This window comes from Cricetulus griseus, chromosome 7 (genome assembly GCF_003668045.3).
Source record: "Cricetulus griseus strain 17A/GY chromosome 7, alternate assembly CriGri-PICRH-1.0, whole genome shotgun sequence".
NCBI classification, from domain to species: Eukaryota; Metazoa; Chordata; class Mammalia; order Rodentia; family Cricetidae; genus Cricetulus; species Cricetulus griseus.
Window position 1 is genome coordinate 18825698 of NC_048600.1, and position 16967 is coordinate 18842664.

General features: G+C 50.6%; 1 protein-coding gene across 1 annotated transcript in view; it reads left to right on the forward strand.

The window, feature by feature from the left end:
- The window catches only part of Hs1bp3 (HCLS1 binding protein 3), a 33364-nt gene that overhangs the window by 8485 nt on the left and 7912 nt on the right, over positions 1–16967 (forward strand). Inside the window, exons 3-5 of the mRNA XM_027424607.2 lie at positions 1545–1752; positions 4093–4312; positions 16600–16754. Of these exons, the coding sequence (XP_027280408.1) occupies positions 1545–1752; positions 4093–4312; positions 16600–16754 (583 nt within the window). The remainder of the gene's footprint in view (positions 1–1544; positions 1753–4092; positions 4313–16599; positions 16755–16967) is intronic.

Below are 16967 nucleotides of genomic sequence, written 5' to 3' on the forward strand. Positions count from 1 at the left end.
GGGAATCTGCATTGCACAGGCATGTACACATTGCCAGAGGACCGTGAGGTAGCATCGCTGCCAGCCCCGTGCTCTGCAATGCCTGCCACACAGAGGCACTTGGTATTTTTGTGTTCACACCTCAGCTCCGTTGCTCTTGTCACGGTTTCTGGAAGCTGCTTGATGTTCTGCCTAGAACACAAAGGGATGTATGGTGCCTGAGCCCCTCCTGAAAGTTAAAACTCAAACTGCCTGATCTGTGGGTCTGTAGCCTGAGCCTGCATGGAGTAGTTAGGCCAGCAGGGGGCGCTCACTCCCTACTGTGGCCTGGCTGCAGCTGCCAGTGCCTCAGAACAACTCAGGGATTCCTGTAGGAACCTGAGTAACTGGTGCACTGGGGATCCTCCTTACCCTTTCCTTGAGAGTTCTTCCCAGGAAAGTTCCAGAGCCAGGCTGGAACTATGGGCAGCCGCTTCCTATCCCAGGGGACTCCCCTTTTGGAGGGTTCTGAAGCTCCACCTCGTACCCCCACCCTCACTGCACAGCCACCCTCCTGGTGTCTAGGACCTGAAGCTGGGTGCTATGCTGGTTAATGAGCTGTGAACCACACCCTGTCAGGCCTCCCAGAGCCCCAGTGATGGGGACACCCACAGTCTAGTCACACACCAGTGTACATTCTTAAGACAGTGCAGCAAGGCCCCGGGGGTGCAGGTTGTTCATGCCTTCATTGTCAACGGTGCCACATATTTACTGGGGAGATGAGCCTAGCCTCCAGGGAAGCCATTGAGTCTAGGAAACCCAGGGTGTTGGTAAAGGTCAGGCCATAAGGCAAGTGACTTTTGCCTGAGCTGATATGGAGTATACAGCAATGGCACCAAACCCATAGGGCTATAGCTACTCACTGCATGAGGCCCAGAACCAGCTGGGGCATTCTGTGTTAGCAAATGCATAGCAAGAGTATAGTGTATGAAGCAGTGATGACTGAGCTGTGGGAGAGTCAGAACTTGGAGGAGGAGAAAGCAACTATAATGGATCGTGGTGGTTAGCCTGTGACCTACAGTAAGCCAAGTGTTACCTTCAGAGACTCAAGGAACACCTGGTGGCAGACTCCCATGCATCAGTGACTCCTCCTTGATAATTCTGTCACATGTCAGGACAGGCCCCACCAGAAGACCAGTTCAAGTCAGAATGATGAAGATGTCTGTGCTGTGAAAAGGTGACTCACAGTGCTGTCACAAGATAGCCAGTCACTTGCCAGGTGACGAGCTGACTCTGCAAGGGTTCAGAAAGCTCAGAATAGGTGGAGACATGGTTATTTGCAGGCCACATAAGTCCCCATTAAAGCTCTTTCCACAAACCTGCAGCAGTACCTTAGGTCGCTTCATTATTGCATCCTTCCTTTGGTACTTTGAGACTTCTCTAGGGACCAGAGATTGAGGCTGGGGGCGGGGGGAGGGGGGTAGGCAGAGGGCAGCAGGCAGGCCTGCTCCAGGCACTTATCTGGTCAGGGTGAGGAAACTTCTTTGGCTCGCCTCTCAGAAAACCACACACTCCTCTCATTCCAGGTCTCCAAAAAATACAGCGAGATCGAGGAGTTTTACCAGAAACTGAGCAATCGTTACCCAGCAGCCAGCTTGCCCCCGCTGCCTAGGAAGGTCCTGTTTGTCGGGGAGTCTGACATTCGGGAAAGGAGAGCCATGTTTGATGAAATTCTGCGCTGTGTCTCCAAGGATGCCCAGTTGGCGGGCAGCCCAGAGCTGCTAGAATTCCTAGGTACCCGAGGCTTTGTCCCATGTCCCAAGCCCCTGAGGTCTCTGCAACCCAGAACCCCCCTCACCACTGTGACTCAGTGGGAGGCCCATTGCCACCCTCCATGGCCTACAAGCTTTAGCAAAGCTGTTGAGGTAGCTGGGCCTCAGTGACCTCCTGGGCTGGATGGTGAGCAGGAGACCCAGCATTCAAGGAAGTAACCTCTGGATGCCAGCGGGTATTCACAGCGTGACCTTGCCATGACCTTCCTAGCCATCCTTGTTATATATCTCCCTTCACTTATATACTTGTGTGTGCACATATCCCTTTGCCTCTTGCCAACCAGACCTGGCAGCCTGTGACATGCAGAGAACACTGGGTTCCACACCCAGCCTTCTGTCTGGGTCCCTTGTGGGTATCACTCTCAGGCCGTGTCCCACATAGAGAGTATGGGTATGATCTGGCACTCTTATAGCCAACTCTGGGGACCTTGAGCTCTTCTTTATAGCATCAGGGACTCCCCCCACACACACACACACCGAGCCTTCTTTGTTTCATGGGGGTATTCTCCATAAGAGAAGTAATTTACTGATGAAGTGCTTCAAACAGCCTGTTGTGCAGAAGGTAGTGATAAAAAGACAAATGCCCCATCCAGCACCCCTGTCTACTTAAATCCCCCTGGGGGAGCATCTGCACTTCATGCCCTGGACAATGGGGCCAGGCCATACCTGTCTCTCTTCACCACTTCCCCTTTCCAGTCAGTCATTTAACTTTGCTTTTTTCTGACCCATGGATCTCCAGGTCTACAGGCCAGGGCATAATTCCCTTAAACCAAATGTGAAGGAAGAACACTGTTAAGATTTTAACTACAGAGTGATGTTTGTTTGTTTGTTTGTTTGTTGAGACAGAGCTTCTCTATGTAGTTCTAGGTGGTATTCATTCATTCATTTGAGACCAGGTTTCTCTATGTAGTCCTGGCTGTCTTGAAACTCACTACATAGACCAGACTGCCCTCAAACTCACAGAGATCCACCTGCCTTTGCTTCAAAAGTGTTGGGATTAAAGGTGTGCCACCATGCCTGGCTGAATGATTATTTTTTTAAGTGACTGTTTTAAAGGGTAACTACCCAGTCACTGCTCACATACAGATGAACAAACAGTCCAGACCTACGCTTCTCAAACTGTCTGTGGGGGAGGACTAGCTATTTATTCCCAGCCTCTCACAGACAGATATGCTCACAAATATTGCATGCTGGGATGCTGCAATGATGCCAAGCCTCTATGCACATTTCTTGGGGCTTGTTTCCCCTTTCTGAACTGAACTTACCACAGACACCTGCCTCTGATGCCTTGAAAAGAACTGATGTAAGCCCAGTTGTCCTGGGGTGGTGGCAGTTTGTTCTGGAATCTCGCCCACATGCTCACTGCACTCATTCATGTGGCAATCTGATAATGCAGACTCCTGGAGTTACCTGCCTATGGTTAGGTCAGCAGAGTCCCTTACGGGAACTTAACTATTGTGAAACATTCAGAAAGAGACAGTCCTGCTCAAACCCCATTGTACACTGGCTAGTGCACTCCACCACTGGGTTCCTGGGCACCACCGACTTGGCTGTTTCTGTGGAGCGTTAACTCTGGTTTTTATGACATGCTGTCCTCTGGCGTAGCACAGCTGTTGCTCTCTTGAATTCTTAGCAGCTGTGGTCGCTTACCTGGACATGAACCACACAAGATTGGGTCCATTAATCTTCCCTCATGTATGTTAGAGGGACTCAAAAGGGGACAGATAGGGCAGATGGAGGGACAGACAGACTTATAGATAGGTATACAGATGGGTGGATGGATGGATGGATGGATGGATAGATAGACGGACGGACAGACGGATAGACAAGCAATTAGCTGTTAGGAGGGAGTTTTTTTTAAAACATGGTATAACAATTATAAGCTGCCCATGCTCCTGTAAGTAACCCCAGTTAAACTCAATACATCAAGCTAGACATGGGTGGAATCTTCCCTTTGTTCTGCAGTTGGTCCTCTATCTGGAATGAATAGTTGTCCATGTCTCCCTGGGAAAAGTTCACACATCACTGGCCCACAGAAATTCTGAAACTCCTGTCTTCCACTTGTTCCGAGATTTCCCATGACTAGGCCACCTCAGTCTTCCATGGTGCCAGCATCACTGAGGGAGATACCATAGGGCCTGGACCTCTCCCAAATTCTTCATTCAGGATGAAGCAGAACTGGGGTCCCAGGAAGTCACAGGAAGCCCTCGGCCTCAGAACCTGTCTTGGGAGGGTGGGTGTGGTGATGTCTCCTTAAAAGTGGACATCAAGCTCTTACTTTCTTCTTCTTCTTCTTCCATAGGCACCAGATCCCCAGGGGCTGCAGGCCTTGCTGCTAGAGATCCCTTTGTACTGGATGACACAGCCAGCCAGCCAGGGGACAACGATGAGCCTTTTGACTTCTTTGAGCAGCAGGATCAAGTGCAGCCACCCACACTGGGCCTGAGCAACAAGGATGTGGAGAAGTCCCTGGAGGAAGAAGAAGAGGAGGAAGAGGCACTGGATCCCCTGGGCATCATGCGGTAGGTCTCTACTGCCTCCCAGGTGATTTGCTCAAAAGGGGTCTGGATCACGGGGCTTTGACTTGGTGCACTCAAGAGAGTTCGCTCTGCTCCACCTTGCTCAATATCACCTGCCCATACCTACTCATAGCCCCCATCTGTGGCTAACTGTAGAGTTAGCCCCATGATAACTCAGTAGTACAGCCTGCTGGACCCATCTACTGGCACCAGGAGCTGGCTTCCCCTTCTGCTGAGTGAGTGGCAATGTGACTTGTTTGCCCCTGAGCATGCCTCTCCATCTGTAAGGCAGGACTCCCTTCAGCTCCTCCAGGACTGTTGGAAGCCTCCATGAGTATGTGGATGTAAGTCACCTGTGACTGACAGGTGCTGACTCCAGTGACTAGACAGTGTCTTCTTCACATGCTCACACACACTCCAAGTGGAGATGAAGAGCGTTACCAGCTAGGTTCCCCTTTTGCTTCACTCCTCTCTGATGCATTCAGCCAATCACTGAACTGCTCCTGAGCCCTGACTACATGGACCACCCTGATCTGGAGATGGGGACAGGACACAGGTTGGAGAAAGAGATGCACAGCCAGACATCTCCTGCCACAGTCCCCCCAGTGGACATGGGCTGAGAATACATGGCTTTCCTAATTCAGCCATCCCAGAATATTTTTTCTCCTTCTTGACTCAAGCAAAGAACAAGTAATATTTTCTGTGCTGGGCATAATACTCTGTACTTCACATACTGTGTCTCATCTTTTCCTTGCCTTGCACGAAGCAGCTGAAGGTAAAAATCGGTGCTGGACTGACACTGAGTCTGAGGGCTTTCTGCTGGGGTCTGAATTCCGGTTCCATGCTTCAGTAGCCAAGGCTACTCCCTGGCTATCTGCCTCTTTCTTCTGTTTTCTTCACTAAAAAATGGACTCTAGACAGCCCCTACCGCCTGGAGCTCCAGGGAAGATTATCTAGGATGCTTACCACACCGGTTGTCATCATAGACTCCACTTAGCAGAATGCAGACCACGTGCCCCGGCACCCTTCTCCACACTGGGACACATGGGCCATCCTCAGTATACAGACAAGGGAGGCCTGCCTGAAACAAGAGCCACCAAGGAATTGGACAGAGGCATGCTCAGTGTGATGATGTAGAAAATGAGGGTCCCCCAAATGCCGCCCACTCTGCATGGGTTTTCCTCCCCAGGTGTGATATGTGAGACATGCTGCAGGGCTGTGAGCCCAACACAGAGGAGATGAGGCCTCACACTGGGCAAAGGTACCCAGACCAGGGGAATCAGTGTCCTCCCAATAGCCTCCAGCCAGTGTGTATGTTGGGGGGCCAGGGGAGGTGGTCGTCTGGTCCACAAGGGACAGGCAGTAAGGATATCAAGGTGACATGGGGAGAAGCCTATAATATCCACTTCTTATCGGCCTTGCCCAGGCCTGGGGCCTTGCCTGGGCTTTATTTTGTTAAGGATAAAGCATTGTTTGAACTCATGCCATCTGCTGTCCTAAGTAACCACGAGCAGTGCCAGACTGAGATGGACTTGTGAGGCTGCACCAGCCTTTGGCTGAACAACATAGTTAGCAAAGTGGCTCCTTTTTTGGGTAGGAAAATGCTCTTGGGGTTGGCAAGTGCTGCCTTGAATTTCTTAGTCTAGTAGCAGAGTCGGGGTGGGGGGGGCGGGTGTTAGGCAGCATGGCAGCCAGCCTGGGACCACCTGCAGGGAGCTCTGTGCCCTTGGGGGGCCTGGCTCCTGGATTCTGGGAAAACAGCACCAAGAGGTGTTCCTGCCAGATTTTCTCTTAAGGACCCATGTGACACCAGTTGGTATTATCGGCTCTGTCAGGAATAATAAGTAATGTTTTTCGTGAGCTTTGTCAGTGCCCGGAACTGAGCTAATTGGCATTTGCTTGCTCATGTTACCTCTGAGACAGGGCTTCTGAAACTGGCCAGGACCTGCAGCAAATGTGTTGTACGTCAGGCCACACATGTATGTGCTTCATATGAAACCAAGGGAGGCTGAAACCAAGGGAGGCTCAAGAACATAGGAAACCTCACTAAGAGAGAGCACTGCATGCCGATGGCTCCTTCTTTGGAAAAAGATCCATAGCATGCCGAACTGCTTTCTGGGACCATTGCCGGCACCACATGGAAACCAAAGAGGGGGTGGGGGGTGCTGATTTTGTTTTCTGTGGCGGGACACTGGAGTCTAGAGTCAGGTGGCTTGAGCTCATTCATACAGCCCCAAATGGCAGAAGGAGGGCTTGAGGCCACCTGCAATCATCTTTTGGCCATGAACTAGGGAGGCCTTTTACATGTGGAGAAACCAAGACTTATCCGAGTAGGGACTTGTCCAAAGCCTGGTGCTCTAGTTCAGTTTCTTCTGCTATGATAAAGACCATGGCCAAATGCAGTTCAGGGATGGGAGGACAGGATTTACTTGGCTTAATCTCCCAGGTCACAGTCACTCACTGAGGGAGCTGAAGCAGAGACCATGGAGGAATGCCGCTCACTGGGCTGCATCTACTGGGCTTGCTCAATTTGCTTTCTTATACATCCCAGGCCCACCTACCCAAAGGTGGCACTGCCCCTGGGGACTGGGCTCTTCTGCATCAGTCATTATTCCAGAAAATGCCCTACATACTTCCCCATAAGGAATCTGATGGAGAGACATTATCTCAGCTGAGTTTCCTCTCCTCAGGTAACTCTATTTTGTGTCAAGCTGATGTGCACGTGCGCGCGCGTGCGCGCGCGCGCACACACACACACACACACACACACACACACACACACACACACACACACACACGGGCACCAATATGTGATACAGCAGAGACTTGAGGGGTCAGGTTTCCCCCTCATGGACACAAGGGCTGCCCTCCTCACCCTTTGGTGAAGTATTCTTATTATCCACTAGCTTTATATTCTGAATTCCTTTGCTTCTTTGCAGACACAGCACCCCTGCCTCCCAAGCTCTGATCCCCCAGCCCAACCCAGAGCAGCCTTCCTTGTTCTCAACCTCAGACATTCCCTGATGTGGCCACAGGGAGGCGCTCAGTCTCCATTTCAGGACTGTCTGCAAGGGTGGGAGCAATTGGCACAAAGCCGGAGCCCGACTGGCCTGGCTTTTCTTTGTCTCCAACCTGCCTCCAGACTAGGGAAAAGTCAGCTTCAGCACACTGTTGGGGAGCAGAGAGAAGCCCTCACCCTAGCTCATTCAAATAGCATCGCTCCTTGTCTTTTCTGGGGTTTTTCTCTGACCCTGGCCCTTGCCATCTGGACTCTAGACATAGTGTACATACTGTTTCACACTCGGCTTTTCCAATTAACATTCTGTCCCAGGCGTCTTGCTCTGTCATCCAGACTTTCTGTATTTAACTCTATTTTAGCATCTTTGTGGCTCTGAGAAAACTGTGCCTTGTGCTAGAGACATTTTTCATCCTTACTCAAAAACAAACAACAACAACAACAACAACAACAAAACACCCTGGTCATTGGGAACAATTAGAAACACGGGCAAAAGTCTTTCCCCCAGGAACACAGATGGTTTCTAACCTTCACACCTCCCTAACAATGGGATTATTCCATATCTTTGATTCCACAGTTTGGTGTTTTCTACATCTTTGCTAGGTCTCTCTCCAGATGAATGCTATATCTCCCTCAGACTCTGAGCCAGCCCCTCAGGTCCAGGCACTGGAAGTAGCACTGTCAGATCCCAGCTTTTGGTACCTTCCACAGGCTTTTGCTATCGCAGGCAGTAACTTGAAGAACTATGAGTACAGTGTTTTCATCCCATGGAACTTTTCATCTAAGTTATGGACCCAGAGTAAGATCCCTGAAGGTTCTGCAGGGGGCTCTGGCTGATAAAGGCTCTTTGGGGTCTACACCTTTGCCCTGCTAGAGGCCTCTCTTCTCTCCCACCCACCCTGTGAATCAAAACACCACTGCCTGCCTCTTCTGCAGCCTGCTTCCTAGTGACAGAGGATGCAGCTGGCTCCTGCCTCTGCCTGTCTGTGAGGTTGGCCTCTCAGGCTCTCAAATGGGAGGGCCCAGGACTCAAGTGAAGACCTTTTTCCTTGGAGACTGTTTTATCGTTGTTTTTTGTATAGACTTTGCTTTGTCTTCCAGGAAATAACTGCTTGTGTTGAGTATAAAAATAATACTTCTTTTTTTTTGTATTTGGCTGAAGTTTCTACTCTGGGATGATCCATCCATTTTTTGAATGTCCATAGAACCTCTGCTAGTGTTCCTAGATTTGCTCGCCCAGCATATGGACTTGCTCCTAGATTTGCTTGCCCAGGAACTGGTGTGGTTCTAGCCTTGTTGCTACTCCAGTAACTCTGGAATGTCCTTCCTTGGGTGCCTTTTGCTAAATAAATAGCACTGGCATCACTCCTGTCTTGAGGACTTTGAGCCAGGAGACCCAGGCCTCTGTTGGATACTTATTTACAGCAGTTAGGGACTATATTTCTGCCTAGTTCACCAGGTGAAGATACAGATTCCCAGGCCCCCTCGGCCCTTCCATGGAGGCACAGACTCTGTCATGAGCCCTTGTGTGTGAGTCGTGGTCACACTCACACTGCAGCAGTCCAGACACCAACGTATACAGAAGTCAGAGAGATGCCCTCATAGTGCAGAGGGGAAGGATGAACAGGGCACCCTGTCCATAACATCCCTCATCCTAATCCTGCGGCTCATCTTAACTCTCTCTACTGTCTACCCCCTGCTAAACAAGACACCCCCCCCCAGTAGTACTTTCTTGGTTCCAGGCCCTAGCTGGCCCCAAAGTAGTGAGGGAGGCAGAACAAAACATTCAGCCACCCTTCCCCAGGGGCACAGCTATCCCCAGCTACTGTGTTTCCCATGCAAATACTTATTGCTCCTGGCCCAGCCTCAGTGAAAAGGCTCTAGGGACTATGGCTAGCACAGTGGTTTCAGCCCTTTTTATTTCAGTAGCAAAGGCTGCTGTTCAAGAGAAAAGCCTCGCACAGACCCAGAATGTAAAAAACAGATCCAAGTAGAATTACCTTCATTCAAACAGACATGGGAACAAGAGCTTTCTCCTCTGAATTGGTCCTAGATAGCTCTGGAAAAAGGCTAGGTAGGGCCTCTTGTAGCACAGTTTGAAAGCCAGGGTGAAATCTGGGACTCCAAGATGTATGGTCACCCCCAAAGTCCGGTTCAGCATTCAAAGCCTACCTTTGAAGCAGGCCACAGGCAGTTTGGGGGACTCTGAGCTGAGACTTCTTCAGTTGTGAAACAATTAGGGTTTCAAAAGCAAAGGGGTCTCCAGTGGCATGGAGGGAGGGCTGTCTAGCCTTCGAGCAGATTTTATCACTCCCCACCAAATCCCACAAAGGTCTAGGCCCAAGAGTCAAGAAGGAAGAAAGGAAAGTTCTTTGTAAAATGTTGTAACCAGTTTGTATTCCTCCTGAGGTCTTCCTGTGTCTCTCACATCAATCAGATGGCCTATGGAAGGCTGTGGGCCTACTTGCTTTTCTTATGCAAATCTCGGCACCAGGTAATAGTTTGTTTGCATGCAGGGCTTGTACCTCCTGCCAGGTGCACCTGTACTCCTGGAGGCGGTAGGCTTGCCTCCCACAGCTCTGTCCCTGGGAAGAAAGAGCTTGCTAGGTTGAGCTCTTCTTGATGGAACTAACGCTTACCTGATTCCTCAGGGATAGGGGCCATGTCCTCCTGGTCATGGCTGTCCGCAACATCAGACATTCATAGCAGTAGGAGGCTGGACCCAGTGTTCTGGGTAATAGAGCTGAGAAACATTTGTAAGAAGCCATGAGCACCCAGAGAGTAGGCACTTCAGCGACTTGATGGGTGGCCAGCTGAGACCACTACCTGTGCCAGACCTGGTTTGTGCTTGCTTGCTTGCTTCTCTGTATAGCCCTGGCTGTCCTAGAACTTGCTCCATAGACCAGGCTGGCCTCAAACTCAGAGATCTTCCTGCCTCTGCCTCTGCCTCCCCGATGCTGGGATTAACATCTTACACCACAGCTGCCTGGCTGACTTCTCTGTTTTTATCTGTTTGGATGATTCATGTGGGTGATAGACAGTCTTCAACAGTGGCAGCCATCTTCCTCAGTCATGCTAGTAGCTAGAATGCTGTCAGATGCTGATGGGGACAGAAAGAAAGACAGTATACTCAAATAAGAGCAAACAAAGACTGCTCCTCCTTCTGCAGTAGCCAGGGTAGAATTGACCATCAGCACCTGCATTTGCCAGCGACTCGAGGAAGGCAGGCAGGCAGGCAGGCAGGCCGGGAGGAGAAGCCTCACAGGAGGCAAAAGGAATAGGGGTAGGGGCTGTCAGCATGGACATCTTGGGTCTTGGGGAATTCATTAAGGGTGTGTGTTTGGCTTTCTTACTCTGACTGGTCCCACTAATTAGAAGTGAAGGTGACACTTAGACAACCTGGCAGGTATTGGTCATGCTTGGCCATTGGGGACTGACTGTTGCAGAGGCTATTTGCCAGTTTGACTTCCTAGGCTGTTTGCTACAGGCTCCGGTCAGAGTGTCCTTATAAGGTGGCCCTTGACCCCTTGTGCATATTATATCTCTTGGAATAACGGCAACATGAGCAGGGCAGGCAACACCACCTGGTGTCCTGGTGGTACATGGTGGGTCCATGACAGAAAAAATAAAACGGTATCACCCATAGATTATGCTGAGGTACTGGTCCCTGGGATAGGGGTTGGCTCTGGGAACCTGGAGAGTTAGGCTGTTGCTTTTGTGAGAATGACATTGGGATCCACAGCAATGAGGGCTGTCCAGGGCGATTCCTCACCCCGGGTCCTGTCTCCTTGTATAGTTCATGATCATAAGACGGACATCGTGAAACAGCTTCAAGCCCCTGGCCTTGCCCAGTGCTGTCTGCACACAGGCTACCGAGTATTTTCATAGATCTCCCTCATCATTCCCATTTACCCAATTAAGACAATGGTCTCAGAGGCCGTGCTGTTGATGCAGGTGTGCCAAGTTGTCTCATCCCGGCACTTCCTGAGGCCTCTGCCTGTCACAGCTACTGACCTCTGCTCATCTTCTACCCAGTCTCTCCCTGAAGTTCTCATCTACTCCATGAGACCGCCTGACCCTCAGGGTAGGCACCTCTCCTGGCAATCACTGCTCTAGGGAAGCCCCATGTGGAGCTGTTGCAGGAAAAGCTGTCCAGGGATGGAGTTCAGAAAGTCTTTATGGGACTAGGGAGATTGCTCAAATAAATCCAGAACCACATAAAGAAGCCTGAAGTGCAGGTGCATGTTTATAATCCCGGGAAGGGGGTGGAGATGAGTGGATTCCTGGGGTTCACTGGCCAGCCATTCCATCCTGTTTGCTGAGCTCCAGGTCAGCTAGAAATCCCGATTCAAAAAACCAAGGTGGCCAGTGCCAGGGAAATGACAGCCGAAGTTCTCTTTCACACACCTGCACAGGTATGCACACTGCACACACGGAAAAAGATCATTTAGTGGCACCCTGAGCATTTTCTACAACTGGGATAAACAGCCAAATTTCAGGTGAAGATAGGAAAAATGCCTCGTTTTAAAGCAGCAAAGTTGCATCATTGGAAAAGAAGTTTGTTGCCATATTTGGTGAAGCATTGCACCGGCTTTGAAGGTGGTCTATGTCTTGGCTGTGGACTCTCAGCCTTCTGTCCAGACCCAGGCTGGCTGGCTGTGTCTGGAGACCCTCTCCATTTCTCCCTTGCTCTCCAGTCCAGGGCAGCTGGTACCTATCACTGGTTGCTGTGGGAGGTGGATGAATCTGGAATGACTCCACGAGGCCCCTGGGTGGCCAGAGGGGAGACTGCTCTCATGTGTCAATCACTGTCACCAGAAGTGCCTGAGCCACAGGGAGTGAGACACTTCTTGGCCAGGCAGAGCTTAGGAGCTGTCAGCAGCAGCTGCTGCATCTCCCTGAGTGTGCTACATGCCTGCCTCAGAACAGGGCCCGGCTGTGCATCTGTCTCCTGTCAGGCACACAGCAGAAGAACTGGAGTCTGTACACCGGCATGAACATGCTTACACATGGCTACAGCCACCCAGGGGCTCCTGCCTACCTCATACGGCCTATGCTGGGCAAGAGGTCTCTTTAGGCACCCTTCGGGTTCTGCATAGGTTCACCAGGAAGTCAGGGGCTGCTGACCCTGCCCAGTCCCTGGTGATGAGAAGAGAATGAACCTCCTATTGGTTAGAAGTTTTGTCTCCTGCTGTCAGTGCTTAGGATGAGCTCTGTGTGTGTGTGTGTGTCTGTGTGTGGACAGCTGGGTGGAGGTGTTGGCCTAGGGAAGCACGAGAGGAGGGACACTCAGAGCTCCAGTGACTCAAATCCCAGATGAAATGATTGACCCCATCTATCTATCTATCACTTAGGTTACCGATCTTGTAGCTAGTTCCTTCTGGCCCTTATGCTGGCTTTGCCTGCCACTTATGTTGCTTTGTTCCTCAAGCCAGACCATGGTCTATGAGCAAAGTTCCATGAGGGACAGCTTCCTCCTCCTTCTCTTTACCATCATCTAGAAGGTATATGTTCCTGGTTATGCAGAGTGACTGGTGTTGGTCTGCCAGAGACACTCCTTTGGTCTCAACCCACTAGGCCAGCCACCACCCTTTTCCACTACCTCCTCTAGGAATTCCTCCTGAGCCCTCATTAACTCCACCCTGTGTGCTCCAGCTGTGACAGACTGGAGTTTCCTATATGGAATGACTGGTGTCTGTGACTGACTGCTTGGCTCACAGCCTCTGGGAACAGGTGCATATCTCAAGCACATCTGTCTACATCACTTAGCACAAGCACCTTTGTATGGGAGGTGCTTGATGAGGGCCCTTGGCGAGGGCCTTCTGAGGGAATGGAGCTCACAGCTGAAAGGCTGGCAGGGACGTTGTTGGGATAGCAGTGATGGGATAGAGGAAGGGCTTTGTAAAGATGAGCACTGAGACTGATGCTATCACACACACACACACACACACACACACACACACACACACACACACACACACTCCCAGTCTCCTCCCGGGACAAGTAGAAACAGTCTGAATGTGTTATAACTCTGTCCATCTGTCTGTCTGCCTGCTGTTTCTTCCTTCCTTCCTATCCAGTCAGCTAATCTGCCCCCCTCTATCTGATAACTATCCAGCTACACAGAGAACAAATGCCTGTCTGCCTGCCTTCTTCCTTCTAGTATTTGCTGAACACCTTTCTGCAGTTTTAGGACCAATCAGTCAAGATCCAGGGATTTCCCAGTCCCAAAGCTCCGTGTCCCCTGATGTCCCTTGTCTTCCCTTGAGAGGTCTGAAGAACTGGTGACAGACAGGACAGCTCGATGGGATGGGGCAGAGTGCAGACAGTGCCTGACTGAGCACTCCTGCTTTTCTTTGGTTCAACAAAAATCACAGGTATCACCAAGGAGAACAAAGATATGAGTCTAGTTTGAGAGGAAAGCTTGCCCAGGATAGTCTAGCATCATTTGTGCTGTCAAGGCCAAACTGGGTAGAAATAGGGAAACAGTTGAAACCTCGCCTGGCTTCTTGAATATTCTCTCATGCTTCCCTTGTTATTTGGGGTCCCTTGCTCTATGCTTCCTGCTGTTCTTCTGTTCTTGATCCGTAGGGAACTTGGCTTCCCTGCCCTCTGGGCCTTTTGACTGGGTAGCATGTGTGTTTGATCCCCAGAGAAGGTGGTTTCTGGGTAGGGAAGTACAGGACATGAAAGGCAAAGCTACCAGGGTGGCTGAGGAGAAGCCTGAAGTCTGATAGAGAAGTATAGGATGTGGAAGGCAAAGCTACCAGAGTGGCTGAGGAGTAGCCTGAGACCCGGCTTTCTGGAGCTGCTGGGCCAGGTGCTGGCATGGGTATAAATGGAGATCTCTGCCCATCACTGCTGCAGCGCCTGCTGGGTCAGGATCAGGGACCAAGCAGAGGATGCTAGGATAGGTAATCAAGGGATATATTGGTGGTGCCCACAGTTCTTTTCCTGTCCCCCAGGGCTGGTCCAGGGAATCCCAACCCCAACTGATAGTTGCATTCCACAGAGATAGGCACACAGTTCCACTCCAGACATATGGGCACAGGGAGTCTGGACTATGGTCATCCTTTCTAGGACCATGGCCTCTGTTAGCACTTTCTATCAGGGCTCACCAGGACTGTGTTGATTCTGCCTGGTAGATAAGATGAAGGGAGCCTGCCCATGAGAAGCACCTGAGTCCTCCACACTGCAGGATCAGAGTGGACCTAGAGCTGAGACTTCCAGGGGATGCTCACTATTAGCCTAGAGATCCTGGTTCCCTTCACTCACCCCAGCACCACAGGCAGAGTAGAGCACTTCACCCCGGTGGCCCATGTTGATGGGAAAAGTGCAGATACTAGAACAGAGACACAGATGTTGTCATTGCCTTTGGCATGTGTCCCTTCCTCTCCCAAGGAAAGTAAGGTCAATCTTATTCATGGGACATTTGAAGAAAGGAGCAAGAGCATAGGACCATAAGTAGTAACCACCTTGCTGTGAGCCCCAGTCTGCTGTGTGGCCTCCACCATTGTCTATCTGGCCAGTGAGGCTGCCCTCACCGATGACTCCCAACAGGATTGTAACCCAGAGCACCAGGAGCTGTCTAGCCTGCAGCCTTCCAGATAAGTTCCTTCCTGGCTTCCCCAGCTTCTCTGCTCTCAGCTGGGACTGTAGGCTAGGCTGATGACTTAGTTAGGATTTCTATTGCTGTGATAAGACACCCTGAGCAACATCAACTTGGGGAGGAAATGGTTTATTTCATCTTACAACATGTGGTCCATTCATCATCCGGAGAAACCAGGGCAGAAACTCAAGGTAGGAACTGATGAGGAGGCCATGGAGGATGCTGTTGAACTTACTCTCCTTGATTTTTTGTTTTGTTTTGTTTTGGTTTTTTGAGACAGGGTTTCTCTGTGACTTTGGAGGCTGTCCTGGAGCTAGCTCTTGTAGACCAGGCTGGTCTCGAACTCACAGAGATCCACCTGCCTCTGTCTCTGCCTCCTGAGTGCTGGGATTAAAGGTGAGTGCCACCACTGCCCAGCCTCATCCTGCTTTCTTATACAATCTAGGACCACCTACCTGGTGGTGGTACCTCCCACAGTGAGCTGGGCCCTCTCAATCTCAATTAAGAAAATGCCCTGTGAACTTGCCTGGTCAACCAGATGGAGGCATTTTCTCCACTAAAATTTCTTCTTTCCAGATGACCCTGCCTTGTGTCCAGTTGACATAAAAACTAACCAGCATGTGTATCTACCTCTAGACTGTGGGAATAGTGAGTGCACAGTCCCTGGCCTTGCAGCACCCAAGGACCTGCTACAGTTTTTGGCAATCGTCAACCTCTGTGCAGTTTGCCACAGTGTTGCCAACATGAGCTCAGAGATGACCTCAGTCCAGTGGAACTGGCTGCCAGGCATTCAAGCAAAAACAATCCCAGTTTCCAGTAAAAAAAAGAAAAAAAAACTTGCTGTTTGTAGGAATCTTAAAATGGCTAATGTGGGCAGCAGCCCCCAGGCATGAGGTCAACTTGTTAAAATAAAACCAAGTTTGTGATCTGGAGGTAGTGTCACAAAGGCAGATCATGTGATCTAGCTACATGAAGGATGCCTTGTCCACCTGGATCAAGAAATAAAACAGTGGCACACCCCAGAAGCCTCCCAGTGACCCCCCAGCTTCCTGCTGCAAGCATCCCAGGACAAGAGCTCACCAGTTAGTGGACAGTTGTAGCAGAGCCAAGTGACTATGAAGTGTGGCTTTCTGAGCTCAGGCTCCAGAGGGTATCTAGTACCCCCCTTTGAAAAGAAAAGCATTTTATCAAGCCCATTGTCATGTGATGGCACAACACTTGAGTGGACTGTCTGGGTTAGGATCTGCCTGGCCATCAGTGTCTAGTCCAGATAGTCCCTTGCTTCTCCCTATGCTTCCCAATGGCCATCACACCTGAGCAGTGTGACACTGCTTCAGCAGCAGGCATCTCTTCGCTCTATTGTCAGGTTATGACAAAGCTCATTCGGAGCATATGCTCACACCCTCTGCCTTCCATCTCCCTTCTCTTGCCTGCCTGACCCCCTTGGGTCAGGAGAACCTATGAGTTGGAGATTTGAGGATCACTGAGGTTGCTGTACCTGCTAAGACCACTCTGGTTGGGCTGTCCCAGACCTTCCTATGGTCCTCTTCTGACCTGCTCTTCCATAGCCATTGGCATCAGAAGCCCCAGCTGAGCTGGAAACTGGGGAAAACCAGCAGGCCACCTGTGCACTCATGAGACTCCTCACCTTGTGTTTATCTCCAGCTCCAAGAAACCCAAGAAACGCCCAGAAGTGGCCATAAGGCCCAAGCCTTCACCTCGGCTCACCATCTTTGATGAGGAGGTGGACCCTGATGCAGAGCTCTTTGGCCCAGGCAAGAAGGCATCCCCCCAGAGACCTCTGGAGACCACACAGGACTGTAAGTACCAGTTGATGTTGGCCTAGAGTTTGGTGGCTGCCTGTGACCCTGAGCAAGAGGGTCTCATCCTTGTCCTGTTTAGATGGAATACAGGCTAGGTATGTGGAGATTTTCTGCTGGGCAGTTGGAGCCTCACAACCAATGTCCCCACAGGCTGAAATGTTTTTGGCATTATACACTTACTCTAAATGTCCTATACAGGAAGAGAATGAC